General features: G+C 33.4%; 1 protein-coding gene, 2 long non-coding RNA genes and 1 other non-coding gene across 4 annotated transcripts; 1 reads left to right on the top strand and 3 right to left on the bottom strand.

The window, feature by feature from the left end:
• Nucleotides 1-652: 652 nt before the first annotated feature.
• On the bottom strand, nucleotides 653-1,354 carry LOC131173235 (uncharacterized). Its single transcript, XR_009143459.1, has 3 exons — nucleotides 1,216-1,354; nucleotides 1,019-1,074; nucleotides 653-908 (listed from the first exon to the last, which is right to left on the bottom strand). It is a non-coding gene; the product is annotated as an uncharacterized LOC131173235 (long non-coding RNA).
• A 4,394-nt stretch (nucleotides 1,355-5,748) lies between these two features.
• LOC110632915 (uncharacterized) lies at nucleotides 5,749-9,731 on the bottom strand. The gene is made up of 10 exons (XR_009143450.1): nucleotides 9,455-9,731; nucleotides 9,285-9,379; nucleotides 8,792-8,889; nucleotides 8,002-8,695; nucleotides 7,551-7,884; nucleotides 7,350-7,444; nucleotides 7,028-7,135; nucleotides 6,797-6,884; nucleotides 6,558-6,699; nucleotides 5,749-6,484 (listed from the first exon to the last, which is right to left on the bottom strand). It is a non-coding gene; the product is annotated as an uncharacterized LOC110632915 (long non-coding RNA).
• Nucleotides 9,732-13,610: 3,879 nt separating this feature from the next.
• Nucleotides 13,611-13,717, bottom strand: LOC131173461 (small nucleolar RNA R71). The gene has a single exon (XR_009143777.1). It is a non-coding gene; the product is annotated as a small nucleolar RNA R71 (small nucleolar RNA).
• Nucleotides 13,718-14,569: 852 nt separating this feature from the next.
• Nucleotides 14,570-16,333, top strand: LOC131173425 (uncharacterized). Its single transcript, XM_058135771.1, has 3 exons — nucleotides 14,570-14,665; nucleotides 14,951-15,238; nucleotides 16,256-16,333. Exons 1-3 carry the CDS (start codon nucleotides 14,570-14,572, stop codon nucleotides 16,331-16,333), a joined length of 462 nt encoding a protein of 153 aa, XP_057991754.1.
• The last annotated feature ends 1,187 nt before the right edge of the window (nucleotides 16,334-17,520 follow it).

Here is a 17,520-nt window from a genome sequence, read left to right as displayed (position 1 = left end):
ATTAATTTCAGATAACGGCAGCCATGATTTGAAGGTCTCAAAGCATTGAAACTCAGAACTTCATCCGAGTCTAAAGTGCTTCCATAAAACTCTTTGAAGATCAACGGTCATATTGTTTACACTAAAAATATCCATCAGGCTAGAGGCAGGCACTGCATTACGTTTTTAGAGAAACAATAAGAATCATGCTTTACCCAAAAAATTTAAATATAAGGAGGTTCATCATTTTATCAACTAATGCACTTACAGCTTGTCAATTTCTGCATAATTCTCTTGCAACATGTAGAAGATGAGTGGCATAATTATAACATTCAATTGAAAACAGAATCATGTATAAAATGCCAATGTGCCATTAGAAAATCATATCAGTCAACCAATGCATAATTTCACTCTGCTCATTTTATGTTGTCAAATTAACACAAGGAAAAAAAAAAAGACTTGGTAATAAAAAGTACAACCAATTCCACAATTACATAAATTTATGAATTGAAGAGAAGGAACAAATAAATAAAAGATGAAAATATAAATATTATGAAGAATCAAAGGACCTTTCAGTACCTTCCATAACACATTGCACAAGATAAGGCATCACTATGGGCAAATGCTTTACATTTTTTTGGAAGAAATTTGAAATGGTAATTTTTTCCTGAAAAACCATATTAAATATCAGGGAAACTGTTCATAACCAAAAAAAATGTTGGGAAAAAACTGAGTACTACTTACCACACTAATTGATGGAACTTGTAAATTAGATTGGAAGAAAATATTGTTGAATATCAATTTGCTTTCAGAACCAATACTTTTTCTACCTCTGCATTTAGCGGTACAAATATGTTATTTAACTTACAAAGGAATGAGGTGAAGAGAAGTTGTTGACCACAATGATTCCCATCCTAGAGTTTTAGAAGCTGTATATTTTTCAATGCGAAAAAAGAAAAAAAAAATTAAGACGCCAGAAATAAACTCTTGCAAATGAAATTGACTAATTAACTACAAGAAATTGTCATAGTTAACTCACCAATTGTCAACATCAACATCTATGAACAACTGCTTTGAGGTGAGTTTGGGCATCCCCTGAGGTAAAGGCATCAAATTGACAATGAACAACAAGATCATATTTAGAGAAAGGCACTGCATTTCGCTTTTAGAACAACAATAAATCATCTTCAGCTAAAATTTAGGGAAGTTCATCGTTTTATTAAGTGAGGCACTTACCAGCTTATCAGTTTATTTTTAGAAAACCAATTCTCTTGCGAAGCGTAGAAGCTAAAACTGCAAGGGATTATGGGACTTCTTCATAGTGGCAAATCCAGTTAAAACTAGAGAATCAAGAAAAAAAAATTTTAAAAAAAATATTTCTTTAAGGACAACCGTGTGGGGTCTTATGGAAAAAACAAAAAAAAAGAGACCCGACCCCATTTGTAACGTACTGCAAACCATGTGAAGCCCAAGTAGAAAGATTCAATACATTCTGAATTTCTTTTCAGTCCTTCAAAAACACCATTTTTCCTATAAAATAAAGTAAAATTACAAATTAATCTATAATTGACAATTATGAAAAACTAACTAATTAACTAATGAAATTAGCTAAAAGTGAGTAATAAACAAATAAAATGGCTATGAAATTAAACCTAACTGATTATGCAAAATGTATGCATCAATTATTTGAGGGGGAAAGGAAATAAAATTCTCTTATATTAAAGCAAACTATTCCATATTTGTTTATTAACTATAATGATGAAAAATAAAATAAAAGATAAAAAAAATAATGAAACTAATGAATAATAGACATAATTAATAACGTGACAGGAGGTATGGACTTGAATTATTGTCCTCAATCAAGAGCACTCATGTTCTATACTTGCATCATTGCAGGGAGTAAATATCTTTCTCTGATGATAAAGCGTAGAGGTTGGATCGAGCTGGGAGAGCACTTCCATTTGCATGCTGCTCCGAAAAGACTAATAACAAATTTTATATTTGTGCATTATTGATTTAAAGGACAACCGTGTGGGGACATATTGGTTTGTTTGTTTCTTGGGATTAATTCTTGAAATTAATATATTAATAGATTTCATATAATTTAGATGAACGTTTTGTGTGAATTGTTAATCAATAAATTAAAGCAGTATGAGTTTCCCTTTTTCTTTTTTTCTTTTTTTTTAAAATAGATTTTGGCTTGCCTTTTGTCTACTCATAATGATGTCAACATTCTTCACTACAGAAATGTGAATGATTTCTATAGAGTACTGTTCATACTTAATTTTTCTTTTTTTTTTAAATGAATTTAAAAATTTTGGATGTAAAATTTTATTGGTACTCATTTATTGTATTTTAAATTTAAAATGTAATAAATATATTATTATTTTTACGGCTAAAAGGAGTTCAACACACTAATTACTTAATAGGTCTTATAAATTATGTGTTTTCCTGATCTTATCATTTTTTAATTGTGTAGACACTATTATTTTGCTTTCAAATTAATAATAAATCCTTTTAAGTAAAATCATTATTTTTAGGAATTTTCATTCTATAAAATTATTTAAATTAAGTAAATAAAAATTTTTCATGAAATAATCTTCCACTTGCTAATCAATTTTCTTTTGAATGTTTTTAAACTACTAAAAGTTAAAATTGGTGTTTTGATAAGCCCTGTGAAGTCCTTATAAGAGACTATAAAGACAAATTTTTTATTTAAAAAATAAAGAATAAGGGAAAATGGGTATGAATAGTTTAGAAGTTGTAGATTTTTTGTTCTCATTTATTTAGCTTTTCTTCTTTCAATTGGGAATTTTATTGAAATTTTAATTTAAATAAATTAAACTAATAATTTAACATTTTTAATTAAAATATGTAAAGTTTAAATTATTTTAATTTGATATTGATTTTTTCCTCGAATGAGATTAAAAAAAAAAACTTAAACCTGTTAATTAGATTGCAGAATCTCAATAATTGCATTAGAAAATGACACGCAATTATAGTAAAATGACTTTGGATCCTGCACTTTAATTATTATAGCAGGGAGGAAATGGTAGAAAAATAAGCCACTAAATTAATAAAAGAAGCACTTGAACTAAAGAAAAATATGATTAATCAATAGAAGAATTACATATTTTAATTATTTAAATAATTTTGCCTTTCAATGGCCACCCATCTCATTTCTTGAAAATAGGGTTGCAATTTGTCTTATACTTATTCAGTAAAATCCCAAGGGGCTTTACTATGATCGCTTTATCATTTAAGAAAAAAAAAAAAAAAAGGGAAATGGGCGAAGGTCACATCGAAAAGAAGCACATCTCTACAGAGAATTGCATCTGCCAATTGGTTTTCAAGTGAGTGGTAAGGCATAATTGAGAAGGATTATGAAGCCCAAAGCTATGGAAATATTTTATAACAAGGCTCTCCCAAGATGCTATAGAGTTAAGCTATCATCTCTTTGGCAGGAAATGCTTATAATGGGTGCCTCTTATGATGACTCCTCAATTCTTACTTCCTTTTCCTCTTTCCCTTGAATAATGATGTGAAAAAGAAAGGCACTTGCATGCTCATTAATTTATTTTTCTTCTTTTTCAATCACTGAGCTGCAAAATTCAAGGTTGGTGAGCTCCTTTTCACTCTTTCTCCTAAAATCATTTTCTTTATCAACTTTAGCTAAAGCAGATTTATAAAATGATAAGAAAAGAAACTTTACGACCTTTACACTTGTTTTTGTCGTCAACGTTTATGTGACATAGAAATAGATGGAAAGTAATATAAGTTAATCCAGGAATTTTAAATGAAAAAGAATAAAAACTTCTGATTATTTACAAGAAGCATTCATCTTTTGTGTGATATTTCCATTAGAATGGTTTTGTAAGTAATTGAGCATCATCCTCGCATGATTATGATCCTTAAATTTGCTTGAACCAGATGGCTGGACACAAAGAAAACACATTCAAAGTGATTAGTTACAGGGAATTTTCCTATTTTATTAAAGAACAAATGATCCAAAACACTTGTGGAAAATATATGAGAATGCAATTTTAGGCAAACTTCACACCCATGAAAAAAAAAAAATCCACACGATAATCAAACTGGTCTTGATGGTATTAAGAAATGAACAATACAGGTAGACACCATAGAAATGCCAAATTGGTGCAAAGCAAAGACCATTATCTTCTTCAAAAATGGAGCTGCTAGATCAAAGCTTTCACATTTTTAATCAATTCATGCACAAAAATTCCGTTGAAGTTGATTTCCGCAATCAGAGATGTTGTTATTGTTATTATTGCAATTCTTTCTGTTTGCTAATAAAATCAAAAGCAAAGTTCCACATACTCTGTTATGTGATGATGCTACATTTGATGATATAAAAACAGAACAACTTCCTGACTCCAATATTGAATCCTTTGAGTGAAAGGTTACGATCCCTTTCCATGCAAATATAAATTCTTTATATTTTAGTACCACCAACTCAAAGTCTAAATGCAATCCAAATTTATGTTGAGGAAGCTTCATTCATGCTCCCCAATGCTAGACTTCACTTTTAGGTTTGAAGGGGAGGATTATGAAGATGTGTGGACGATGAAAATGCTATGGAAATATTTATAACAAGTATTTTGGCTCTTGAAGGATGCTACTCATTTCTTTAAGGACAATTGTGTGGTTGTAAATAAATTGTTTTTTAAAAGATTCATTCTATTATCACCAAAAATTTGGATGGTTGTAAAAAAGTCAAGGTCAATAGTATTATTTGATCTTCCCTATAGGAAAAATTCCTTGCAACTTCTTAGAACTGTGGACTTCACTGAATTATTAAGTTGGTTTCAATATGTAAATGTAATTAGGAAATTTAGATTTAATTACATAAAAATTAAAAGATAGAAAATTTATAATCTCAAATATATATATATAATTTTTGCAGGAACGATCATATGTAGAGGGGTAAGAAAATAATGCAAAAATATTAAAATGAGGATAAAAGAAGGAAGGTTTCATAGTTAGACTTTCTTTATCAAATACATCGTCCTAACATATTAAAACTTATTTAAAGGTATAAATTTCAAATCTGGATGTTTTATATGCGAATATATGCATAAAAATTTCTTAATTTTACAGTTTATTAGCACACATAAACGTTAGCTGAAAGCAAACCTAGGAATCTAATCCCAAAGAAAAATCCCAGTAAATTTTGGTGTTATTGACACAAAATGTCAATTTTCTTGATGGGTTTCTCTTAATGTCTTCATTAAACATTTTTAATGAAATGAAAGCAAAAGGGAAAAAAAATATATGGCTGTAAGTAAGTGAAGGTCAATACTCAATTTGAGAAGTTAAATTGCTTTTGCTTTGAAAGGCAATGAAATTGTTGATGTAATTAACGAATATTTCAATTTAAGGGAAGGAATACATAAATTTATCCTTGAATTTTACTAAAAATTATAATAGCTTTCTGTGCACTAACTACATCAGAGCAAAGATGAAAAATATTATCTTAATTGAACATTCTTTTTTAAAATTACAGTCTAGCTGGAGTGATTTTGAACCAAGTGATTCCTGGTTGTAACTTGTATGCTACTCTGCTTACTAATGGCGCTCTGTTATTAAGATGCAGATTGTTAATTTCGGCCATTTTGTGAGAAATTTCAGCCATATTTCAATGGAAAAAGCTCAATTGATGTCAGTAGAAAATGCTCAATTGCAACAATATAAATGGCCAACAAAACAAATTTGCTGAATTAAAACATTCATCTTTTGCAGGAAGAATAATTAATTACATTGTAATTCACATAAATTTTCAATCTAAACCTCCATTTCAATTAGAATGGTTGTGTAAGCAATTGAGCATCATCCTTACATGATTTTGATGATTAAATTTGTGTAAGTAATTCATTACAAAATGTAGAGAACAACATGTATTAGCCTAATAAGAAGAAAAGATGAGGAGGAAAACCAACAGTGGTTTAAACCCAGGACCAGCAAGTCCAACCCCGTACACCCAACTGATACTAACTAAACCACTTAATGATGAAAAACCCCCTCAAACAAAGCAACATAGATAAAGAGTCAATTAAATAAAGCAAAATAGACAGAATTGGTTCACCGATTCATTCCATCTTTTTGGAGAATCCAAAGCTCAAACTCAGAGACTTCTGGCCTGATACAAATTTGCAATCAAAATCTCCATTTCTTGTGTGATACTAAATTGCATGTAAGCTCTAGATATTCCATTAATATAGTTGTGTAAACAAATGAGCGACCCATAATATCATCCTTTTATGATTATAATTCTTAAATCAGCTTGAACTAAATCTTTGCTTCAAGCTAGAGATAATGACACACATTTGAAGTAATTATTTATTAGGTTTTTCCAAGTGTTATGGAAGAGGGAAGGATCCGAAAAACATGTGGCAAGCACTACATACCTGTAAAAAAATCTCCATCTGAACAACTCTGTGCCAGAGCAGATAATAATTCCACCACTTTCAAGTTGCAACTCATGTAACTACAGAAAGAGTAGCAAGCGTTAAGGTCGCTAGCTACCGCAAGATGTCTTTTTGATAAAACAAACGGAGTACCTTTGAATTATGGGTTGATGATTCATTCGATTATTCACTCAAAATATCTGCTGCATAAATGATGAAGATGGGGAGAGAACCAATCGCTCAACAACAGCACGAATGTACAGGAAAAGTCATTGGGAGTCTTGAACAGTCAAACCTTAATGAAAACAATCTTTTGAGTCAGTTTACAAAGTAAACTAGGAATCAGATTTGATAGGTTCAATGTGATTTGAAGAAGTCATGTAGTAGCTTACAGAATTTAAAGAAGAGAATAGGATGTACTTGCCTGACAAGAGATGGTAATAATTGGTCAATGATGGATGTGTATGTGCTTCTTTTTCACTACACAAAGAAAAACACAATAACGTTAGTTCATATCAAGAAAAAGTTTATAAATCACATAAAAACACACACACAAGCATAAAATCAGTGTAATAATAAATTGAATAATTGAAACCCAAAACTCATCTGAATCCAAAAGGCACCTTTTCGCAACTTCCCAATAGCTTTTGTGCAACTCTTGAGTAATGTTCATATATACTGTTTATGTGCCTAGTGGAAAAGCAAATCAGTCCACCAGATTGGATTTCACTCTGTTCATTCAATATTGTCAAATTAACATGTTTGGAGAAAAGAAATGAGAAGAGCACCATGTAATTTTGCATGGTGGTTGTGCCCACAAGGCTTCCTCTATAGTCTAAACTGTAATTTGGCCCATAATCCACAGATTGAAAATTTTGCACAATGCACTTGATTGTCAAAAAATGGAATTTAAAAAAAAAGAAAAAAAAGAACAAAAATTCATACTTGGATTATGTTCGTACAAGGCATGTGAAGGTGATGAACACACCAAAACAAACACTTTCTGGCATAACAGAGGACTATTCACAACTGCTTTTCCCCTGCATCTTTCAATAAGATAGAACCATTATCAATTTCCAAACTCTGGAATTGAAGACAACAGTTGCAGAATGTTTATTTAAAATTCCATGGCTCAATTAAAATTACATGGAAATGCTTCAATCTACTGATTCACAATATTTGCAGAACAGCAATAGAAGGATAAACAGTAGCTGAAGTTCCTCCATTAGCCACATTAATCTTCAACAGCCTTAAGCACTGAAAAAAAGTTACAAACAATTCTGTAATCACATAAATGATTTCTAAAGTGAAGAAACGGATGAAAATAATATATAAAAATGTAAAACTCATATATAAAAAAAATGGAAAGAACAGAGGAGCATTGGACCGAGCATGTTTCTTCCATATCATGTTTCTTCCATATCACATGCCTGGAGATTAGACCTCAATCAAAGAAACTCCTGATTATCATTTTGTTTTCCTGGAAATCAAATCAAAGAACGGTAAAACTATGGGCTGTTTGATATTTAATTGTTCATCTACGAGAAAATATAACAATGAAAGATAGAAAAAATAACCCAGTAGTAATAATGCGTACCACACAACTGGAAGGAAGGAATAAGTTAGATTTGAAGAAATATGAAGTGTTGAATCTCATTCCGTTTACAGAACCAATGATTTTTCCACCACTGCATGCCGCATAGCAGAAGACAAAGTGGCCGTTGATCTTCAAAATCAAATTTGTACCTTATTTGAAGAAGCCATCAATAAAGAAATTCTAGAGTCTGAAGTTGTTATAAAGTGGCAGCAATTTGAAGTTCATCAACGGCCAAGAGGTGCCATTCATTAAATATTAAGAAGAGAAGCACTATAGCTATAGCATTCTGCATTCATTATTGGACAGATGAAAATCCTTGCAATCAGCAGCTTCTGTAGGCAAGGGAGATGAAACTTCAATTTGAGGTAATTATAGAGGAATACTTCAAAAGAACATGATAAGACTGGCAGCGATTTACAGATAAATGAGATGGACGGAGGTCTTAACTTGCAGAAGTGGATAGAACCATCCAAACCGTAGCATAGAATGTTCAAAGAAACACTTTCAACACAACACTACAAAAGGAATATCTACAACTGTTTATTAATTTCAGATAACGGCAGCCATTATATGAAGGTCTCAAAGCATTGAAACCCAAAACTTCATCAGAGTCTAAAGTGCTTCCATATAACTCTTTGAAGATCAACGGGCATATTGTTTACACTAAAAATATCCATCAGGCTAGGGGCAGGCACTGCATTAAGTATTTGAGAACAACAATAAGAATCATGCTTTAGCCATGAAAATTAAATATAAGGAGGTTCATCATTTTATCAGCTGAGGCACTTACTAGCTTGTCAGTTTCTGCATAGAAAATCAATTCTCTTGCAACATGTAGAAGCTGAAATTCTAGTATGGATTTCTTTGTAGTGGCACTTCCAGTTAAAACTAGATAACCAAGAAAACAAAATTAACAAATAAATACTTGCTGGCAAGTATGCATCAATGACTCAAGAAGCCTGCATTTAAGGCATAAATTGGCCAACATGTTTCTCTTAAAAGAATGAGTGGCATAATTAAAACATGCAAGAAAAGGCAGAATCATGCATAAAATCCTTGTGTCTATTGGGACAGGCAGAATCGCATCAGTCAACCAGTGAACAGTACCGGATTTCACTCTGCTCATTTAACGTTGTCAAGTTAACACAAGGAAAAAAAAAACCATGGGGATCTGATAACAAATAGCATAATTGATTCCACAATTACATAAATTAATGAATTTTGAAAAGAAGAAATAAATAAAAAAAATACAAAACTATAAATATTATGAAGAACCAGACCACCTTTGAATAGATCAAGCTCACACGATAAGGCTTCAATTTGGGGCAAATGCTTTGCATTTTTTTTGGAAGAAACTCAAGATAGCCATTTTTTTTTCCTGAAAAAACAAATTAAATATCAGGGAAAGAGTTCGCAACAAAAAAAATTGTTGGGAAAACCCAGTACTACTTACCACGCTGTGTGATCAAACATGTGAATTAGATTAGAAGAAAATGTTGTTGAATATCATTTCGCTTTTTCCAGCTCTGCATTAAGCAGTTTAGATGAACCTTCATCACAATGATTCCCATCCTACAGTTTAGAAGCCGCATAATTTTCAATCCAAAAGGAGAAAAAAATTAAGAAGCCAGAAATAAATTCTCGCAAATAAATTTGAGCAATTAAGTATCCGAAATTGTCATTGTTAACTCATCAATTGTCAACATCAACATCTATGAACAACTGCTTTGAGGTGAGTTTGGGCGTTGATGCGTCCCAACCGCAAGTGCACGGGTCGTACAAGTAGTATAGAAAAGATATCGATCCCACGAGTAGTTGTGTTAATGATTGAATTCTTGATATAAAAAGTTGAGTAAATTGAAATATTTATGAGATTAAAGTAATGAATTAATGGGTATTGAGAATGTGAAATCTATATGTGCAAAATTTATATTCTATGCATTAATGTATTAATTAAACTAAAATTGCATCAAATTGAAATAAGCAAGTTCAAATACGGCAAGATTTAAAATGGTAAGTAATTAAATTCGATTAGAAATTAACAATGGTAAAAAGGCGATTCCGGAGTTCGGGATTTCATATTCGAGCTATTTTGGGATTTTAAATTGGTTATCCAATCTTATGAAATTTATGGGTTTTAAGGAGATTAATTCTTAAATCCTTTGAATTCCCTTTCGAGTGAGACAAAGAGTGCTTTAATCAAACTAATCCTACTTTCGTGGAGTTAGAATTAATTAAGACCCATTAAGTTCTTTAATTAATCTGTTAATCCTCTTAATCCTTAGCCTATTTCTAGGTCTAAGTTAATTAAGTCCAATTTCTTGATTATCTATCACAAGGCCTTCTCCTTTCGGTGCTTCAACCATGGATTAAGAACATCACTTAATGGGATCCTACACTAAGTATGTCATTTAGCATACAAGAAATGAATAAAACTCATTAAGACCACAAAATATGGATTACTCAATCAAAATCCACAAAATATCTCAAACATTACAACCCTTACTCCAGAATCAAAAGTAAACTACTCACTATCCATAATGCTTACAAGATATGATGAGTTTAAATAGAAATAAAGCTTTAATCTAAGCTAAGAAGTAAGAAATTAAACACTAGAAATGTAGAAAAGTGTAAGGAAAGAAAGAAATCTGCAAATCTTGGTTAAAAATGGTGTGGAAGGTGAAAATGACTCCTCAAATTCTGCCTCTCTTCTCCTCTTCTTCTTTGCTCCTTGTCTCCTTTTTTAAAATGGGAAAATGGGACTATTTATAGCATTTTTCTGACATGGAGCCCTAAAATAGTATGTTCTAGGAGGAATTAATTGAGGGAATCTTACTCACTCATTAATGAACTCTTTATGGATTTGCATAAGTGGATGCATAAGTTATGCGATCCCTTATGCGATTTCTGGTTCTGAGTCACTTATGCGAAACTGCATGACTTGGTGCATAGGTTATGCACAATTTCGTGAAGGTGCATAAGGGAGGTGAGAATGTGCATAAGCTATGCTGTCTCCTTATGCACATTTCGACTGGTTCTGGAAAAGTGATCTTTCTCCTTATGCAGATCTGCATAGCTTATGCGGCAAGTTATGCACAATTTGGTCAATGCATAATTCAGCTTGAAAACCTATTTTTGACATCTTTGGCTGTAGAAGACACTCCTCAATGGCAAAATTCTCTTCAGTCCTTCAAAAACACCATTTTTCCTACAAAACAAAGTAAAAATTACAAATTAATGCAAAATTGACAACTATGAAAAACTAACTAATTAACTAATGAAATTAGCTAAAAATGGCTAATAATCAAATAAAAATGGTTATAAAATTAGACCTAAATGATGTTACACTCATTTCATATAGACATTTTAGGGTAGTTTTGCATTCATTTTGCACTTATATTTTAGTATATTTTATGTTTTTAGCTTTATTTTAGCCTATTTGTTGAATTTAAATACTTTATATTTGATTTTTGTAATTTTGTTGTTTTTGATAGGATTTTGTGGCAAATCAAGGATCAATGAGTGCATTAGGAAGTGATTTGAAGAAATTTGGAATCCTTTAACCATAGAGGAAAATTGAAGAAATCAAGCCTTGAAAGAGCAAACCAGCCGAAATTTGCTTGAGACCTTGCTTAAGGTCATGCTCAGGGTAAAGCGGCAATGCTTAAGGTGCAGCACAAGTCAAGCATGAGCAGAAAAGTCCATTTTACTATAAGTCTGCCGAGATTTCTGAAGGTCCGCAACCTTAAGCGCATAAAGGCGTCAGAGGCTAAATTTGCTAAGCCGCTTAGGGTTAAGCCAACCCTAAGCAGAATGCCCAGAACGTGAAAGTGCTGCTGACTTGGATAATTTTACACCTCATTTCCTATCCACTCCTTGTCTTTTATTTACTTTTAGGGTAACTTTTAGGGACCATATAAATTCATCATTTCCTTATTTTTGCCACAAGAGGAAGAGAGGAGGAAAAACAAAAGGAAAGAAAATTTAATAGAAAGAAGAGGACGCCATTCTCTCTTGGAAGAAGGAGTCACAGACGCATTTGGAGCTCCAGAAACCAGAGACTTTGGTTCTTCCACCTGGGTTTTCCCATTTCAGTCCTTTTATCATGTTTTTCTTTATTCTTCCATCTATATTTCTTGTAAATACCATAATGAGTGAGTAATTCCTTTAGATTTCAGAGTTGGGAAATATGTTTTAGATTAATTTGTGGATTTGGATTGGGTATTTCCTTATTTTATATGAATATGAGTTTTGATTCCTTCCTTGTGTGCTAGATTTACTTGCCCAATGTTGGTACCCATTGGGTATTGTGTTAATCTTTGATTGAAGGACCGAAGGTGAAAGTCATTGATAGTTAATCAAGGATTGGAACTTAAAATCACCTAGATTTAGAAATAAACTAGGACTTTAAGAGGAATTAATTATTGGTTACAAAACTTAATGGGTTTTAAAGTAATCAAATACATACGAAAGTAGGTTTGGTTATTTTAGAATACACTTTGATATGCTTGAAAAAGATATTAAAGGGATTTAGAATCAATTTCCTTCAAACTCTATTTTTCCCTAAAAATTGGAATGCCCAAGACAAATCCCAATTAATTTATGCATAAACCCCCAACTCTGGGATCACTTTTACCATAATTAGACTTTCGTTTAAATTACCCATTGTCAATTTCAGTTTAATTGCGAGCTAGATTTAGAATTTATTTGTTTGCTCTTTACCCATTTCAATTAGATTAATCAATTTACCTTGCTCATTTACATTTACCTTTTATTCATAAATCATTAGCCCAAATAATCGCTTCATTCATAGTTTAGTAATCAAACAGCAAATCCTCGTGGGAACGATACTTGATTCATCACTTTATTACTTGAGACGACCCGTATACTTGCGGATTCGCCACATCAAGTTTTTGGCGCCGTTGCCGGGGATTTGATTTTTGCTTGATATTAAACGATTGTTTGTTTGGTTAATTTGGGCATTTTATTTTATTTTCTTTTTACCATTTTACTTTGAGAATTTGTTTATTTTTGTTTTTCAGGTGCTTTATTTTATGAGAAGGACAAAAAGTGAAGAAATCAATCTATTCTTTGACCCAGAAATAGAGAAGACAGCAAAAGCTTTAAGGGCAGAATCTAAAAGGAGAAAAGCTGAAATTAAAGCTCAACAACAACAAGAAAGAGCACAAGAGCAAGAGCAAGTACAAGAAGAAATGGCTGACAATAACAACAATAACAATAACAACCGCTCTGTGAAGGATCATGCCTATCCTAACATTGGAGATTTCATGCCAAGTATCACAAGACCAAGGGTAGAAGCTAATAATTTTGAATTGAAGCCTGCACTTTGTCAAATGGTACAACAAGCACAATTTGGAGGAAATCCAAGTGAAAGTCCACATGTGCATCTGGCACACTTTCTTGAGATCAGTGATATGTTGAAGATAAATGGAGTTTCTGATGATGCAATTCGACTCAGATTATTTCCTTTTTCTCTGAAGGACCGAGCTAGAGAGTGGTTACATTCTTTGCCACCGGGTTCTATCACAACATGGGATGAACTTTCTCAAGCATTTTTGGCTCAATATTTTCCACCAAGCAAGACAGCTAAGCTGAGGAATGAGCTGACTTCTTTTAAACCTAGAGATGATGAGAGCTTGTATGAAGCATGGGAGAGGTACAAGGATTTGCAAAGGAGATGTCCACATCATGGGATTCCTAAGTGGATGCTTGTTCAACACTTTTATAATGGAGTTTCACCAGCTATTAGGAGTACAATTGATGCATCTTCTGGAGGTGACCTTATGGAGAAATCTGAAGATGAAGCTTTTTCTGCTCTTGATAAAATTGCTTATAACAACTACCAATGGAGTTGTGAGAGGAACGAGATCAAGAAACCAGCTGGTATGTTTGAGCTTGATGCCATGAATATGATTAATGCTAAGTTTGATGCTTTGACAAAGAAGATGGACAAGTTAAGTATGAAAGTAGATTCTTCATAGGAGGTTCCGGTAATACACTAGAAATTGAGTGCAAATGTCAATTGTGCAAAGAGATTTTTCTGCACTTAATCAAGATTTTCAAGTGAGCAAGTGGATTATGTGGGAACTACAATCAAAGATCAGGTGGTAACCCATTTTCGCAACTTATGATCCAAATATGGAGAAACCACCCAAATTTCTCTTGGGGAGGTAGACAAGGGCAAAATCGAATTTTCAGAACCTTCGGATATCAACAAAATCGAATTTTCAGCAGAATAGAGGCCTCCTCTGGAATTTCTAAACCTCAAAATGTACTGCTCCACCTCTACCACAACAAGCACAACTAGACAAGACACTAGATTGGAATCTATGATTGAATGTCTTCTTGTGAGCAATCTAAGTCAACAAGAAATGTTTTCTCTATTATCTTATAAAGTGTATATAATGGCAAAACAAAACAAGATGTTAGAGAATCAATTAGCTCTACAAGCTAGCTCTTCAAATATCAAAGCTTTTGGGAAGCTTCTAGCCAACCCGAGAATCCAAGAGAGCAATGCAATGCTGTTACTTTAAGAAGTGGAAAGGTAATGGGGGAAGAACACGAAATTGAAGTAAAGTTGAAAGAAAAGAAAGATGAGTGTGAGAGTGAATCCACTTCAACTAAAGCTAAAGCTAGTAAGGAAGCAAATGAATATAAAGAATATAAAAGAAAATAGAAGAGAAATATGTGCCTCTGCACCATACAAGCCACCATTGCCCTTTCCTCGAGGTTTCATAAAGCACAATTAGATAAGCGGTTTGGGAAATTCCTTGAAGTTTTGAAGAAGTTGTATATCAACATTCCATTCACTGATGTCATTTCTCAAATGCCTTCTTATGCTAAGTTTTTGAGGGAGATTTTATCAAATAAAAGAAGGTTGGAAGATTATGAAACCTGCACTTATGAGAAGTGCGTGCTTTTATTGCAGAACAAGCTCCCACCAAAGCTGAAAGATCCTGGAAGTTTTTCCATACCATGTCACATTGGAGAAACAAGTATTGAGAGAGCATTATGTGACTTGGGGGCTAGTGTTAGCTTGATGCCACTTTCCATATGTGAGAAGTTAAAGGTTAGAGATCTAAAGCCCACAACTATTTCTTTGCAGTTAGCTGACAGGTCTATAAAGTATCCAGTTGGGATTTTAGAGAATGTACCATTAAAAGTTGGAAAGTTTTTCATTCTGGTGGATTTTATTGTACTAGAGATGGAGGAGGATGTAAGAACGCCCATCATACTTGGAAGGCCATTTTTAGCCACTCAGAGCTAATATAGATGTAAAGAATGGGAAATTGAAGTTGACATTGGGGGAGGAGGAAATAGAGTTTAATTTATTCCAAAATTCCAAGGAACCAGCTGTGTTGAATTCTTGTTATAGGGTAGATGTTATAGAGCATGATCTTTGGCTGAAGTTACTAAACTAGAGGAAAATCAAGCTATTCCAATGCAATGCAATCAAGATAAAGTGCAAAAGAAAAAGTCAGCTTCACCATCTCGTTTGATTAACAATGAAGCTTCAAAAGTTAAGCTCAAGCCTCCATCAAAATCACTCAAAAGAGGAGATTCATCTAAAGTTTGTAAGAATATTCCTCAAGATATAGTTGGGATTCTGAACAAAGCAACAGGTATTTTCACACATAATGGGAAAAAGTTGAAATATAAATTCATTTCAAAGACTGTGAAGGGAGGTAATATTTTCCAATTCCAACCACCATGAGCTTTGAAAAGAAGGTCAAGCTTAAGACCTTAAACAAGCGCTTCTTGGGAGGCAACCCAAGCGTATCCTTTTATAGTTCATTAATTTTCCATTTCATTTCACTTTCAGTTTTCACCCTCATTAATCTCAAAAGTGACATTTGTTTATCTTTTGTAGGTAATTCATGAAGATTGGGCAAGTTTACACTTGTTGCAAAAACAAAGAATTAAAGGGAAGCAAGTATAAGCAACATTCTGCACTTTATGCAGTACCTGTGAACAGTAACACCTTTAAACTTGTGCTAAATTGCTAAAATTGCAGTCTACTTGATAGCACATGTTTGATTTTGTGTTTTGTGTAAATTCTGTGAAATGCAACTTGAATGAGGATCAATTTTGATATTTAGGACTGATGAGAGCTTTATTGAAGTGCAAAAATAGTGTTTGTTAAGTTTTACCTTTTAGTGTATATATAATTTTGTAGTCTGACAGGAATTTACATGTTTTTGTTTGATTTGCTGCTAGTTTTTGTAATCTGCAGATTTTTGTTACTGTTCATGCTACTGTTCATGCTGCTAAAAAGGTCAATTTCTACATTTTTTCTGAAATTCTTGGTTGATTGGAACTTGTCTGAAATGCTGCTGAAAATATGCTTTTGGTGTAAGTTTAGGAAGGAGACCATTTCATTTAAATGTGCAAAAAGGATAGTCACAATGGATGCTTAAAATGAACAATGATTGCAAAAAGCTAAATGAACATGTGCTATGCTTACTAAGTTTATGAGAGAGATGAACTGAAATCCCTAAATTTTATGGTGTTTGTGTATATTTGGTAACTGCTGAGGGTTACAATGGCATTCCATAACTTTTGGACTGATTTTGGTGAGCAAAACCACAATTTTGCCCAAAACCTGCCGAAACTTGCTGATGACATTGCTTGTCAAGCAAAGTCTTAAGCAACTTCTGCTGAACCTTATGCCTAACCCTAAGCATGACCCAAATTACCACATGTCTACCCCACATTTTAAAAGGCCCAGCATTTCCGCCAATTTTCCAAAAACCTCGCCAACACTCCCGATAAACCTCGTCGACTTCCTTCCTCACGCCATTTTTTCCGGCAAAATTTTTACAGGAAGCCGAAAGGTTTCATCCTTTTCATTAAAATGGTAAGAACCAAAATGTGGTCCTCTCACAAACCCAAACTCAGAGTACTTCGACATTCTGTCAAATCTAAAATGGGTACTCCATCTTCATTACCCATAAACCCTAACCCCAGCCCCAGTCCGCCATTACCTCAGTCCCCACCGCCACAAACGCCGCCATTACCGCAATCACCACCACCTCAGTCACCGCCCCCACCTCCAAGCCAAATACCACCTCTCATCCCGCCGACTCCCCTCTCGCCGCAATCCGAGCCGCCAAATGAAACACCAATTACCGACACCCATTCCCCAGAACCAACGCCTGACCCTGTTCCTACCCAAACAAAAACAAAAGGGAAAACAAAAAGGGCCGCAGGTAGACTCAAAGAAACCCTTGTCGGAAAAAGGAAACGAGTACCCTCTGTCCCTTTCGACTTAAACTCTCCACCTCAGTCCTCTGAACCAGTTAGCAAAAGGACCAGGTCCTCTTCGCAAACCCCAGCACCAGCGGTCCAAACACCAGTAACCCAGTCTCCCTTACATTCTCCAGCACCTGCGTCATCTGCGGATACTATAGAGGAGGTAATTTCTCCATTGCCTTGGGCTTTTAGGGATATGGATATGAAAAAGGCCTATGAGAAATTACTTTCTAAAACCATTTTGGC

This window comes from Hevea brasiliensis, chromosome 14 (genome assembly GCF_030052815.1).
Source record: "Hevea brasiliensis isolate MT/VB/25A 57/8 chromosome 14, ASM3005281v1, whole genome shotgun sequence".
In the NCBI taxonomy this organism is placed as follows: Eukaryota; Viridiplantae; Streptophyta; class Magnoliopsida; order Malpighiales; family Euphorbiaceae; genus Hevea; species Hevea brasiliensis.
This window is presented reverse-complemented; position numbering and strand designations above follow the sequence as displayed.

Excerpts from the sequence above, each read along its gene's own strand:
- LOC131173425 (XM_058135771.1), top strand. The coding sequence starts at position 14,570 with ATGGGGGAAGAACACGAAATTGAAGTAAAGTTGAAAGAAAAGAAAGAT. Across the intron at positions 14,666-14,950 it reads AAGCTAAAGCTAGTAAGGAA|AACAAGCTCCCACCAAAGCT; the intron begins GCAAATGAATAT and ends CTTTTATTGCAG. Across the intron at positions 15,239-16,255 it reads TACTAGAGATGGAGGAGGAT|ATTTTTGTTACTGTTCATGC; the intron begins GTAAGAACGCCC and ends TGTAATCTGCAG.